The 14564-nt window shown below is 39.3% G+C and overlaps 1 protein-coding gene and 1 long non-coding RNA gene across 2 annotated transcripts in view; both read right to left on the bottom strand.

The window, feature by feature from the left end:
- The window catches only part of LOC107584561 (uncharacterized), a 22375-nt gene extending 22093 nt beyond the window's left edge, over window positions 1-282 (bottom strand). The window contains exon 1 of the long non-coding RNA XR_001609154.1: window positions 219-282. This is a non-coding gene — a long non-coding RNA (uncharacterized lncRNA). The remainder of the gene's footprint in view (window positions 1-218) is intronic.
- Window positions 1-9662, bottom strand: part of LOC107584555 (XK-related protein 4) — a 58393-nt gene extending 48731 nt beyond the window's left edge. Inside the window, exon 1 of the mRNA XM_016271229.1 lies at window positions 8632-9662. Within this exon, the coding sequence (XP_016126715.1) occupies window positions 8632-9314 (683 nt within the window). The 5' untranslated portion in view covers window positions 9315-9662. The remainder of the gene's footprint in view (window positions 1-8631) is intronic.
- Window positions 9663-14564: the final 4902 nt, after the last annotated feature.

Below are 14564 nucleotides of genomic sequence, written 5' to 3'. Positions count from 1 at the left end.
TTTCTCAATGAACAGGGGAGAATAAATCCAAAGGTAGCATACGCATTTATAAATGCGGTAAAGGATATTGATTACCTAGGAATTAAAAGAACCGCTAAAATATGCTCCCTTAGTTCAGCGAATTATGAACCTTTATTATCTAAATTGTCTGAAGAGACAGCTAGATGGATGACACTGCCCCTGTCTTTAATGGGAAGAATAAATGTAATCAAGATGACCATACTTCCGAAATTTGTATATGTTTTTCAGTCGTTACCACTTACTCCTCCTCCTGCATTTTTCCAGAAAGTAAGAAAGCTTCTTTCTAATTTTATTTGGAGTAACAGGAAGCCAAGACTTAGACTCTCCCTTCTATATTTGCCTTATGAAAGGGGTGGGCTACAACTTCCAAACTTGTTATGGTATTATTGGGCTGCTCAATGTTCTGGTTTGCTAAAGATGCCGTTGTGCCTTGGGTACAGGTTGAAATGTTGACTGCGAAAGGATTGACACTTGACAGCTTTTTATATTCAGGACCTCTTAAAGAACTAAAAAAAAGGAAAGACAATCCGTTTGTAAAAAATACTATTATGATCTGGCATGAATGTCATAAATATCTTGGTGACTCCCCATCGCTGTCTTGCTTTTCTCCTATCTGGGGTAATGATCATTTCAGCCCAGCCAAAAATGACATGGGGTTTAAACTATGGTTGAATAAGGGCATTGGGAGGGTGATGGATTTGTATGAAGACAATATTCTAATGTCATTTGACAAGCTTGTAGTGAAGTTCCATTTACCTCGAAAACATTTTTTTTTTAATCTGCAAATTAGAAGTTTTATTTTTTCACACCTGAAGAATTCTGCTCAACTTCCCCCAATGTCCTTATTGGAAACATTCTCCACACAAGATTGTCTATCTAAAGGGCGGATTACCCAATTATATAAGATGCTAATAGAGAATCATAAAGAAAGTGCTGAAAATAAAAGACAAGCGTGAATATATGATTTGAATAAAGATATTTCACTGGAGGATTGGGGTACAGTGTGCTTAAAGGCACAAACGCAAACCTTGAATACTCGGTTGAGACTCTTACAGTATAATTGGATAATGAGAAGCTATATTACCCCTGTAAGATTAAATAAATTTAACCCGAATATCCCTGACCTATGTTTTAAATGTAATAAAATACAAGGTAAATTTTTTCATACTGTGTGGGAATGTGAAGAAGAGCAAAAGTTTTGGGATGGGGTGATTCAGTATGTTTCTCAGTTTACCTCTTCTCAGATTACTTTATGCCCTGTATTGTGTGTATTAAGTATTTATGGAGACAATTGTTCTTTATCTAGTAAGGAAAGAAAATTAGTGGACTTATGTCTACTACAAGCCAGACATTCTATTGCCCTATGTTGGAAGAATGCTAATTGCCCTTCCCTTGTACTATGGTTAAAAAATTTAATTTCTAGCTTGGCTCTTGAGAAACTTACATATGTAATAAGGAAAAAATCCTCGGAATTCAATGATCTCTGGAAGACATTTTTGAACATTGTTAAAGAAGGAGATATTGATGAGGCACTAGATGTGTGAAGATTTGTAATATAATTATAACAACAATCAGGATTGTATTTATTTATTTTACTTTATTTATTTTGCCTGCCAAGGCTTTGTGGTTGTGGGGATGGGGAAGAAGGTTTGATCATAAGTGTTCCTTGTTTACTTGTAAATGTTTTGAAAAAGTTAATAAAGATATGTTAAAAAAAAAAGTACATATACATACATCATATATGTCATGATAAATGTTAGGTTGCAACCTCACTCAAACCACTCAAACTACAAAATTCTTGAGATTCAATTTAGAGCCCGATCAGACCTCACACCAAGAATTCTTCTGCATCCAGCCTATCTGCTGAAAAACGTTTTCACACACTCCTCTGAAACCTTAAAATCTGGTCGTCAACTGCAAATCTGCAAAAGACAGCTGTTATATCTACTGTTGGAATGAAAGGACCCCCTCACATACTCTATTATCCCATTTCTCTGTGGAATTCATGTTAATGGCACCCACAATGAGCCACAATGAGCTTTGTTAAATGTTTGCATTGTTAGATGGCCCAATGTGTATTATAGTTCAATGAAATTTAGATTCTCACTACAAGTTCATAGTTCGGCTGCAAGCAACTATACAAAGATCTGATCTCTCTTACCTCTCATGTGAGAGCTGCTTCAAGACACCCTGGAGTAATCTTTGTTTTTAAAGAGTTTTCATGCTAAACAGTTAAAGTCATTCCAGTCATTTCCTTGTGATGCTAAAAATGTGATAATAAGCTTTTATTTTCTCAAGCTCTGTTTACTCAATACAGATGAATATATTTTTGCTGTTCGTTCCCTGCTTCCCACTACTATAAACTAGTGCTGTCAAACGATTAATCGCAATTAATTGCATCCAAAATAAAAGTTTTGATTACATAATATATGTGTGTGTGTACTGTGTATATTTATTATGTATACACACACGTGCATGCATATATTTCAGAAAAGTGTTATGTTTATATATTAAAAATATTTATATATAATATAAATTATATGAATATAAATATATACATGTAGATACATGTAACTATTTTCAAAATATATACTGTATGTGTGTGTATTTATATATACTGTATATACACAGTACACACATTTATTATGTAAACAAAAACTTATTTTGGATGTGATTAATCACGATTAATCGTTTGACAGCACTACTATAATCTAAAGTGATTTTTATTCCTTTTTTGTTTTGATAAGTGTTATTGCATTATTGTGTTTCATTCAGTCGTTTAGGAAGTTATAATCGACTGTTTTGATTTACTGTTGCTTTGAGTGTAATTCATGACAAGTGCGATGTGATTAAAAACATCTGATTATTAATGCTCGCCTGACTGGTGTGTTGACATCTTTCAGAGAACGCACTTCACAGATGATCTCGGCTGAAAATAGCAGATAGCAGAATTAAATGAGTACTTATGAAATCAGGCGCAGTGTTATGCATGCATAAGCGTGATGGCAAATTCTGTAAATTATGGACTGTTTGAATGCATGTTCCTTTTTGTAGATACCTGCCACCTTGCTTTTAAATTAGAGGCTACATGTTGTCTTCTCTCAATGAAATGTGGCAGACAGTGTGGGTGGGAGCATGGGTGACATGGATGGAGTTAAATAGCAATGGCCTGGCTCAGCTGTACCATTTGTTTGCATACTATACATAAAATCACACTCATTGGCATAAATCTCCATGTTTAACTTAATATGGTAATTCAGGCTGAGATCATTGGAGAGCTGTTGCTTGGAAAGGAGCCTCTTTGTAGGAGAGATAAGGACCCTGTTTTATAGCTTCATAGAACAGTTATTATCTATCTTCAGTCACATTCATCTCAGATCATAATCGATTAAAGGACAATAAAGTCTAACACTGTTAATGTTTCTGTATTAAATCAATATCAAAATCCATAATATGTTAGCTGAGTAACTGCAAGGAAGTGTCTACACTTAAGCTGCATGATCTTAAAAAAACTGACATTGCGAAACAGAAAATTTTACTTGATGACTTGAATAACTATATTTGGAAAGAATATATTATTCTGGGGTGATTTATTTGGAGAGCGCATCTGCATTAAATAATACAATTAATAATTACATTTTTATTCTGAGGATAATTTTTGAGTGTGAAATCCTTGGTGGGTTAGAGAAAATCAGGGGAAAAAGAAAGAAAGGGAAATGGAAGAGAAAGGGAAAAGGAAAATCTGGGTGTCATACCTGAGTTTACTTTTTTTAACTCAGTAACCATAAAGTGAACAGACTTAAAAAAAAAAAGAAATATTTTTCTACTTGAGCTTTGACCACTTCGATATCAATATAAAATAGTAATTATTATTTAGATTTTATTGTGATTATTATTAAATAAAAATATTAAACAACATAAGAAATACTATACATTTACTGTATAATTACACAAACAATTATCAATATTTAATAAATATGTACTAAATATTTAAGTACAATTTATGCTTAGGGGTGGGTGATATACCGGTAGACACGATTAACTGGTAAAAATTTGTCAACCGTTTTCGACTATCCTCTCTATTGCAGTTACATGCTCACGTGACGTTGCTGTGCTATGTGGTCACAAAAAAAATGATTGTTTACATGCATTTTTAAACATTGCGGTTTAAAAATAAGTGATTTCGTCGGTGCCGATAGCCTTGTGAACAGAGCACCAACATACAGCGCCATTGCAATACGGGTGTCTCGAGTTCAAATCCCAAATTGCAATACTTAAAAAAAAAAATGGTGCAGCTGCAGCACATCAATTTCTGCATTTCACTATTAACAAATGGCAAGTAACATGATTGGTAGTAAATTTCACGATTCATTACAAAGAAACAGCAAGTAACACACTGAATTAAAATGACAAAGCAGAAAGACTGAAATAATATTTCCTTGTAAAACATACTACAATAATTGTAAATATTTTTTTTGTGTGACCTGCAGGCACATTCTTTACCACACAAGTATACGGTGCATAATAAGCATTACAATCCCAGCACCAAGCAGACCCCTACAGTGCCAATATAAATGCTTCATACTTTATTAAAACCAATATGCATACATATACACAGCATGTAGTCAACAACAAGTGGCATGCACACAGTGGTTTGGTGCACGCTCATTTGCAGTGCAATCATGTAGTCGCAATCAGCATGCAGGAACACAGATATAGAATAACTTTCAAAATTATAAGGGGATTAGTTTATTACCTGCAATTAAAAATAATTAGCTTGTTAGACATATGATGGAAATATGAGATGTAAGAGTGATTAATGCTTAGATATGCATTGTGTAGATATATGATGGTCTTAAACCGGGAAAAAAGTCAAGAGATAAGAATTCCATCTTATGCCTAATAAGCCTGACAGTGGTAAATAAAACCTTTCATTTTAAAGGACAACAGAAATATCAAAGCGATCTCATGGGAAAATGTAACTATTTTGCAAATTGGCGATTTCATATAAATTTGTATAAAGTAAATCACATGAAAACTGATTATTTTCTTTAGGAAAAAAAAGCTAAGAATGAAGGTCCATCCCTAAAACATAACCACCACTAGGGTGTAAACAGATTGTACAAAAAAGTATGAATGCAATCATATGAATTGGCCATCAATTCGCCAAAACATAAAGCAGCCACGAATTGCAATGAAATTGTTTTAGAAATAGAGGAAATTTTTTAAATCAAATCAGGACAGAACAGGGCAGCGTTGTCATTGAAAAACATATTTGAAAATACACAACTGCAGATCATCATCATCTGCACAAAATTGAAATGTTTTCTTAAAGTCCCCATGAAATCAAAATTAAAGTTTTTTGGATGTTAGTATCAATATGTTAGTCTTAAGGTTATCTATAAGGCAGCATGCTCCAAAACAGTGACAAAATTTGCATTTAGAAGATATAAGCATTCAAAGCTTGCAGTTAGTCACTTCTGCCAAAACGGCTCAACAATTTTTGTTTGACGTCATATCGTACTTCAGCTTCTCATCAAACTTTCTGTCCAATCAAATGCTCTCTAGAATCCGAAGTGCCCGCCCCCTACACTATAAAATAGACGCTGAAGCCGCGGCTGAAATCGGTCCACAGAATTAGTATTTTCTGTACAGTGAATGGCACATAGTGCACTATATAGGGGACGGGCAACGATTCAAACAGTGTAAATATGCTTTCCATTGAGGAAAAAAAGAAGTCTGGTTTCGCACTGTGGCTGGCATATCCTGTCAAATCCGGCTTTACAGAGCTCAACGGCTCTGAACGGCTCTAGTCCAAGCTGTGATATAAACTAACGCTATTGGCTATTTTAAAAAGGGGCGGGGCTGCTTGATATGTCCCGCCCTGTCCTCCTGTTTCAGTTAAAATGACGTCAACACATAGAGTAACGCTGCGTGTTTCTAAGCATTTCAGGGGACCTTTAAGGTGCATCCCAATGTGCCTACTTGTGAACTATTCTATGCCATTTTTAGGTGTTGACACTGAAAATTCCAAAAAGAAAAAGCGCATTTTAAATACATGGATGATACACCTAATTTACCAAAAAAAGTAGAATGTTAGACACTTTTCCTTACGTACGTACATTTCCTTAGGAGGTGGAGGGGCTATCAGACTCTGATGCTCAATGACAAAATATGTACTCAAATAATCTTTATTTACAACTCAAAAGATAATTTTTTAACATGCAAGCACATTCTTGACCAGATGAGTGTATGCTCATCATAGAGAGGAGATGCATGGGCCTTTAAAATAGTGCAAAATTCTAAATTATTGTCCTAAAAAAATTAAAACTTTTAAATCAAATGAAAGCACATAACCTACACAGAGTATAGTTGCTAACTGCTGTTCAAAAATGAACATATTTTAGACTATTTTAAACTGACAGTAAACCCGTTAGTGTGATATGTGTTGTATGATAATATGGCTTTTATTTTAGAACACCAGCTTAATTTACTTAAACTTGTTCATTTTGTACTTCCAAGCACTTTACAAGTAACTATATAATATGCATAATAAATAATCTGACTTTGTCTAAACATGCATCTATTGGAGCAAATTATTCTGAGCACAGAGAGTACTGGTACAGATCATAAAATAACCTTTTTTCTTAGTTTTAAGAACATTTCAAAGACTAAAAAACATTGTTTTCCATTATAAAAAACCTTTTGTGCAATGGAAAGATTCCATGGGTGTTAAAGAATCTTTATTTTTAAGATTGTATGACTACATGCACCGATTTCTCTGCATGGTTAGGTAACCGTATGATGTGGAGACTCACAATATACAATCACATATCCAGTATTCGATTTCTCAGCACCACGATAAAGAGAAAAACAGAACTATGTCAAACAGCCCAGATCGATACAGGATGGCATGATTCATCAACAATGCAACAAAAACTTGCTAGTATGTCGACCTGAAATCTATGTATGAATGCAGGTACTGTATATTCCTTTAAATTAAAGGTCATATATAGGCATATATAAGGATTTCTCATTCCCACAGTTAGGATTTTCTCTTCACATTACTATGGGAATACATTAATATGCATACATCAATATATGACAACTACACCTAGACCTTCACCTTGCACAATCAAACTACAAATCTAGCACTCAGCCTGACATATTTCCTTTGTTGAATATCAAGAACTTAACTAGCAAAGCAACCTATTTTTAAATTGCTTTGCTTTGTGAGATGTCCCCAGACTGGTGAACCTTTTGCACAGTGCCACGTGCAGCGCATGTCTCAACAATCCTACCTCTCTGAGAGCACACAACTGCGCAACTGTGTCAGCTTCACTCCCGTCACCATACACCATGTGACACCAAAAAAAAAAGGAAAGAAAAGGAAAAGCAGAAATAACGTAAGGAAGCGATCCTCCAAATCAGCCAAATCAGAGGAAGCAAAACAATACTGATGTTTTATGAAAATACCCAGGTGAAGCGCTCAAGCGTTCAGAGCACTTTGCAGGAGTTGGGCTGCATTGGTGTGGTTGTGGCCTAGTTTTGTGAAGTGGGCTATTAAGTCATTCCATTCAGCTTTTCCACGACTGGCTTTTATTCAATTCGCAACTCTCGCCGAGCAACATTCTTCAAACTCAGAGCTGACTGGACACAAATATGGGAGCTGAAAACCAAAGCAGCTGTATGATAGCATTTGGAAATGCCACATCTGTAAGTAACAACAGCACCGTGTGATTTCATAATGGGGTCTTTAAGGCTGATCACAATGTACCTCGTCTGTGCAATCACTGCTATATATCAGACCACAGCTTTGATGGCCTACTTCCAATATAGCAATTCCACATCCTTTACTGTTTGAACAGCATCCAAACACAATCCTCAGGGTCAAAGACTTAGAGTAAATGGAATATCACTCTATTGAACACGCTGATCAGAACTCATTCAGACTTCTGGAGACCCTGATGGGCTGACACTGTGAAACCCAATAGGTTTCCACAATCCCGTTCATTAGCTCTGTCACTGATGTAAGCTTGGGTAAATGAATATACTGACCTGCAAAGAGAATACAATTCCATGGGTGAGCCAATAACCTCATGCACCGTAAGATGCCACCGGGGAAATATTTGCAACTACTTTTCATACAAGGTGATCAATCGCCCTCTAATAGCCTTCAGTTCTCTATGAGGTTTATTCTCAATTACATTAATAATGGATTTGAACGGAACGAGTCAATGAACGTCTACTATTCTCATGAACTCGTTAGTCATTCGAGTTTGATTAAATCCAGAAATCTTTTTCATTTTGTACCAAGTACAAATACAACACTACAAGTGCCTTCTCTTGTTGCAAGATAGATAAGAAGCAATTTTATACCAGATACTCCACGGTTATGAGCTTTACAGTGAAAACAGGATGATAAATGAGCTCTCCAGAACATACAATGTGTGTGTAGGCCTTAACGTGTCAACCATTGCAAACTCAAGAACATGCTTGAAGTGTGTCATTCAAGCACGCTGCTCTAAACAGAAGGACAAGCAGTAATCACCCGACCTCGACTCTTCAAATCACAAGTGTCATTGAAAATAAAGCGCTGCTCAAACTCACCTCCAGATTTGTCCGAGCTGTAAGATGTGCATGACGGACTGCAACAGCCAGATACAGAGGGAACAGGACGATGAGCGTGTCTTACTAGTCCGGGCTGCAGTAGCGCTGTTGCTGCTGTTGCTTGTGGTGTTGCTCTTGCTCGCCGTGGACGCCTGTCTTTGAGGCGTAGACGGGTGGGCTCCAACGTCTCCGTGCGAAGCGGAGCAGCTGAGCAGCTTCCCGTCCATGTGCGAGCAGCTCGCCGCGCCGCCACCGCCGGAGCTCTCCTCGGTGCTGAAATCATGGACGAACCAGCGGAAACTGAAGACCTGCACGGAGAACGAGCCGAGCACCACAAAAAACAGCGTAAGCCCGAACCACCAGTAGTCGCGGCGGAGGTAATAGTCGACCGAAAGCCAAATATCAGTGCCCACATCCGCGAAATACACCGCCACTGCGGCGAGGATCCACAGACAGTCCCAGACCGTGTATTTCTGCTGCTCCCTGCCGAGGCGGAGACATGTCGAATTTGAGCCACAGCACCGCGACTCCCCATTGACAAAGTCCGCATCTCCGGTTCCAGAATCCGGCTGCGATCCCGGAGCGAGCCCTTGAACCGAACCCGAGTGATCCGAATTCTGCAAAGGCGTAAATGCTACATCGCTCTTCTTCATCTTTAGCACCCCGTCGGATTTCGCGGCCATTGTAGCAGCTTTGTCTTTTCACCGTTTTCGCGTCTTCTCCTCGGCTTCTCTATTCCAGGCGAAGAGACACTGGGCTGGGCGACCTCCTCTTCCGCCAGCTACAGCGCCGCCTGCTCATAACAAAGCAACACTTCCTTTCGGTAGCGGGTACGAACCATATGCTCTCCCGTGGCTCCTGCTTAAAACTATGACATCATTGCTTTGCAACTCTTCTTCAGGAGCACATCGTGGTGTTCAATATCCAGCTATTGCAGCACAGCCTTCTGCTAACTCCACATTCGCGCATGAAAATAATGTCTACGGCAGCGGTTCATTAAAGAGGCGACCGCTCGGTTGCTATGGCATTTGTAAACGTGCAGTTTTGAATTCCACCCTAAACTGAACACGCTCTCCACCGGACGCGAGCGGGGCATCAAAAGTAAATAGGGAAGCGTCCGTTGCGGCGGTTTTTCACGCGATGCACAGCTACCGCAGAAACTTTATGATGCTGAAATAAAATAATTTTATTTACAAATACCATATCTGCGTCAGCTTTATTCGTTACATTTTAATAACTTCTGACTGTTAGAACAAGCCAGCTCGTGCAGTTTCTGGTCAAATTTAAATAGCTTTTTCTTTAGTAATCATATATATATATATATATATATATATAATCAGTTATTATATAATTAATACATTTTGTATACCAATGGGTTTTCCTTAAAGTTGGATAGTTATTCATCCTTTTTGCTGTTACTGAAGTCATCGAGCTCACAGCTGATTGGTCCGTGTTAGTAAACGTAAGATGACGTGCAGCTTCCAGATTTCCACTGAAGACAGACTGAAGCCGTTGCGGTGCGTGATTGGTAACCTACGTTTGTAACATATAGCCTGCAACGCTTGCAAAAAGACATGAATATAGTTTGTTTTGACGCATTTACATCTAAACAAGAACAATGAACATGTTTTACTTAAGCTGAAACGAATAACACGCTTCCATGTTTGGTATTTTCAATAGAAGTACCCGAATATAAGCTTTATTTAACCTTTAAAAAGCTTAAATTGACCTATAATAAAACCGTTATCTTCCAAACGCGTCCTCGTCTCGTATAATAACTAAAGGTTCAGCACCACGGAAAGCTTCTGCTATCAGTTCATTAATGTGGCTCATTGTGCACTATGCAGAAGGTCTGCCATAAACAACAAGCCGCGTCAGAGCTCCACATATCACCAAGGACGCTCCAGTGCCACCGGACGTATTGTGCTGGGTGGGCTAACTGGCGTCATTATTGAATTTATTGGCACCCTTGAGTACGGCGCTGTATTGTCGACACGCCCTCTGCTTGCAGGTTACACATAAAGCGAGTCGCTCTCTTTGAAAAACAGCCACTATGGCACACACACACACACTTAATGGTTTTAAGATATTGTATTGATTCAAGTCTAACGGTGAGAAAATTAGCATATTACATCAGCTGCTGCTGCCAGGTAAGGATCATATGCATTAATGAGGCACATCGCCCACAAAAATACGTTATAAAAGATAAATCAGCAAGGCACTGACGTACGCAGCTCTAACACTTTGACAGCCCTGAGCTTATTACGCCTCAGGTTTTAAACTTCACATGCGGTTGGGATTGAAACCGTCAAATGGCGTCAAACCGTCAACATTAAGTGGGCTTGCCGTGAATTGACTTCAATAATAGACTTGAGAGATGCAACAGAGATGAAATCTCGCTAATTAATTACAGCACGGACGGTGCAGCATTTAAGATACCACGTTCTGTATTTGTGTGTGTGTGTGTGTGTGTGTGTGTGTATTATACACATACATAAATACACAACGTGGTATCTTAAATGCTGCACCATCATTATATCACCAATTTCTTTTTCTGTAACCATTTACAAAGTCAGCAAGTGTATGATCAGATGGCCGGGGAGGTATACTATATACTTGTATTCCATAGCTTGCAAGCTAGTAGTGTTGGGATTGGACATTGAAACAGATGGCGTCAAACCGTCAACATTAAGTGGGCTTGCCGTGAATTGACTTCAATAATAGACTTGAGAGATGCTACAGAGATGAAATCTCGCTAATTAATTACAGCACGGACGGTGCAGCATTTAAGATACCACGTTCTGTATTTGTGTGTGTGTGTGTGTATTATACACATACATAAATACACAACGTGGTATCTTAAATGCTGCACCATCATTATATCACCCAATTTTTTTTCTGTAACCATTTACAAAGTCAGCAAGTGTATGATCAGATGGCTTGAGGTATACTATATACTTGTATTCCATAGCTTGCAAGCTAGTAGTAGCTTTCCATGGTCAAGGACCTCCCCATAGAGGCCATCTGACTGAAATGTTTGTTTTGTTCAGTGTCATGTTTAGGGCTTTACATTTTCAAAATGAAAAGTCAATGTCCCTACAATAACAGACCAGCGTGCAACCAATAAATATTTCATTCAATAACATCGTCTTCAGTCGTCAAGAGTCTATGAGCTTAATATAATTTTGAAAATCCAGCAGTTATTTGATTCTGATAAGAAATCATTGCCTAGTTGTATACAGAGTGGCTTTCTTCAATAAGGGAGATATACATACAGTACAGACACAATACAGGTGAGCGAGTCAAACCTTAATTAGGAGGCTAGACAGAAACCAACAAGGTGAGAGCGAAAGAGAGATATGAATCGGAATATAATTATCACCAGCTCTGGGTTCAGCTTAAACACAGTCAGGCTCTTCAATGGCTCCGCCACACCTTGAGCTCTGCCTGTATGGCACCTGGACAAGCTTCAGAAAATGATGCCATCTGTCATCATCAGACATGGCAGGGATAAGCAGCCTGTCGTGACTTGTGGGCAATCTTTTAGCAGGTCCATTTCAGGCCCCACTGACACACAGACAGCAATCAGATCACCTACACCTCAGGTGTGGGTTTGAGCAGCTGGTTCAAGCTTAGGCTGGTCCTTCTTTTCTTCTGAATGAATATCAGAGGCTGTCTACGTTAGCTATTAAGAAGCGTTTGCTGCTCATTGGAGACCGGCCTCCCTGTGCTACTACCTCAATATAATTACAGCTGTCTTCTCTTATTGATCTGAACAGGCTCTTTGTGAAAAGACTGTACCCAGCTCCACAGCCCTTCATGCACTCGCGCCAGCCGTTTAAAGATTCAATCTTAATGACATCAGCAATCAGACAGTCAGACAGCCATCACACAATTCCAAGCTATTGTTCCGGCCCATAAATTAAATGTGTGTGCATTTAGATTCCAGTCAGCATCCTCCATAAAAATGGAAGTCTCAGTACAGGATTATTTTATTAATTAGGTGTGCATTTAGCGTTTATTCCTCTTTGAATGTCAGATGTGTGACATTCAGAGCAAACGTTATCCAGCATCCTAGGCTGTCATTACACAGCACTAAAAAAATCATGCCAGAGAAGCTCAGCTGCATGAATGTGCTGTGGCACTCCTTATTCCATACATCAGCATTATCAGACAGACTTCACTTCCATCCACGCTCGCTCGCTCTCCCCTTCAGAGCTCTGACGGACACACAAAACCATTATGGCACGTATAAACCTCTAGTTCGAGATCTTTTCGGTCATGACACGTATAACAAAAAGAAGAGAGATCATTGCAACAAGCCGAGTGGAAACATAAAAGGCTGTTCTCTGAGGCATGTGATGCTCTGCTGAAAATAACATCACTTGGATCTTATTGTTATTCACTATTCAGCAAAAACGGAAAGGTTAAATGGGTTAAAGGCATTGAATAATTAGCTGTAGGCAAACATGAAAGCGCAGTTGCCATTTCAGTGACTATTCCAGGTTAACCTGCAGCCTATAGATTCACAACAGCGTTTCACACAGAATAAATTCTGTGTTTCAACGTTCTGTAGATGCTTCAACTGTGACATGAATGACAGCCTGTAGTTGCTCAGCAACACACCATAATTTCTCAGGGTTTGTGCATGAGCTTCTAGTGAGACAGCTACCCATTGTGTCAGACCCTGGAAGAGATTCTTATACAGTGAGTTGTCAAGCAGAAACTGGGCCACTGGCCTCTGCATGCTTCATAGACAGGCGAGTTAAAATACCCCCAGTCACTGTAAAGCACAGGATGACACATTAGGGCTTGTTCAGCCAGCCAAATATGCCCTGCCATGATAATCTTTACACAACTGAGCTAAAAAGCTCTACTGTGAACAAAAGAAGCAGCACATCTGATACAAATCAAACGGCCAATCATTGAGCTGTACCAGTATCATAGGATTAATGACTCCACATTCAGAACATGAAAAGGATTTAAAGGGACTGTTCAACAATAAAGTCTGCCATTATGTACTTGTATACACTTACTGTTCAAATGTTTGGAATTAGTAAGAGTATTGACCAGTCATTTCTCACCAATCTGCTTGTTTATTTGATCAAAAGTTAGTAAAACTATTATATTTGTAACAGGGCTGACGAGACATGAGACGTGCGGATCCATGTGCAAGCTTTATTTAAAGCAGAGAGGTCAGAAACACAGGCAGGGTCGAACAATGGCAAACAGGTATATGGCGGGCAAAACACAAGAATAATCCTAGGGCTAGCGAAGGTCAACGAACGGCGAACAGAATCAAAAGGGCGAGACTAAAGGGATGAATCCAGGAAAACAGGCAAAGATCAGAAAACGAGAAATCAGACAAGGCAAGGCAAGACTAGGCTAGGCTAGGCTAGGAAGTTAATGAGGGCTCTGTAGAGTAGCTATCACTGCTGGCGATACGCACATACAATACTCGGCAGTTAGAAAGGAGTGAGAATGAGTGTTAAATAGTGAGTGAGTGATATGAAACAGCTGTGTGCAATCAGTGCTGTGTGCAATCAGTGTAATGAATGATGGGATATGTAGTCCGGGGTGAGATGCAACAGACTAGTGCGAGAGTCAATGAAGTGAAAAGGGTGACCTCTGATGGCTAGCAGACGGAAGTTCATGGGCCGGATACGTAACAGAGCCAGGGCGGAGCCAGCAGTACAGGTGGAGCAGTTACAATTCCGGAGGGTGGTGGAGTGGAGGCGGAATAGGGGGAGGGATGGAGGGCCAGGTCCACATGGAAGTGGAGAGACCGGGAACTGAGGCAGAACCAGCGGAGCAGAGAGCCAGGGCGGAGCCAGCAGTACAGGTGGAGCAGAGAACCGCCAGAGCCAGACAGCAGACCACCATGGCGGGGCAGAAGACCACCACTGCGGAGCAGAGGACCACCACGGCGGAGC

The sequence above is a fragment of the Sinocyclocheilus grahami genome, unplaced genomic scaffold (genome assembly GCF_001515645.1).
Source record: "Sinocyclocheilus grahami isolate Dianchi unplaced genomic scaffold, SAMN03320097.WGS_v1.1 scaffold5.1, whole genome shotgun sequence".
NCBI classification, from domain to species: domain Eukaryota; kingdom Metazoa; phylum Chordata; class Actinopteri; order Cypriniformes; family Cyprinidae; genus Sinocyclocheilus; species Sinocyclocheilus grahami.
This window is presented reverse-complemented; position numbering and strand designations above follow the sequence as displayed.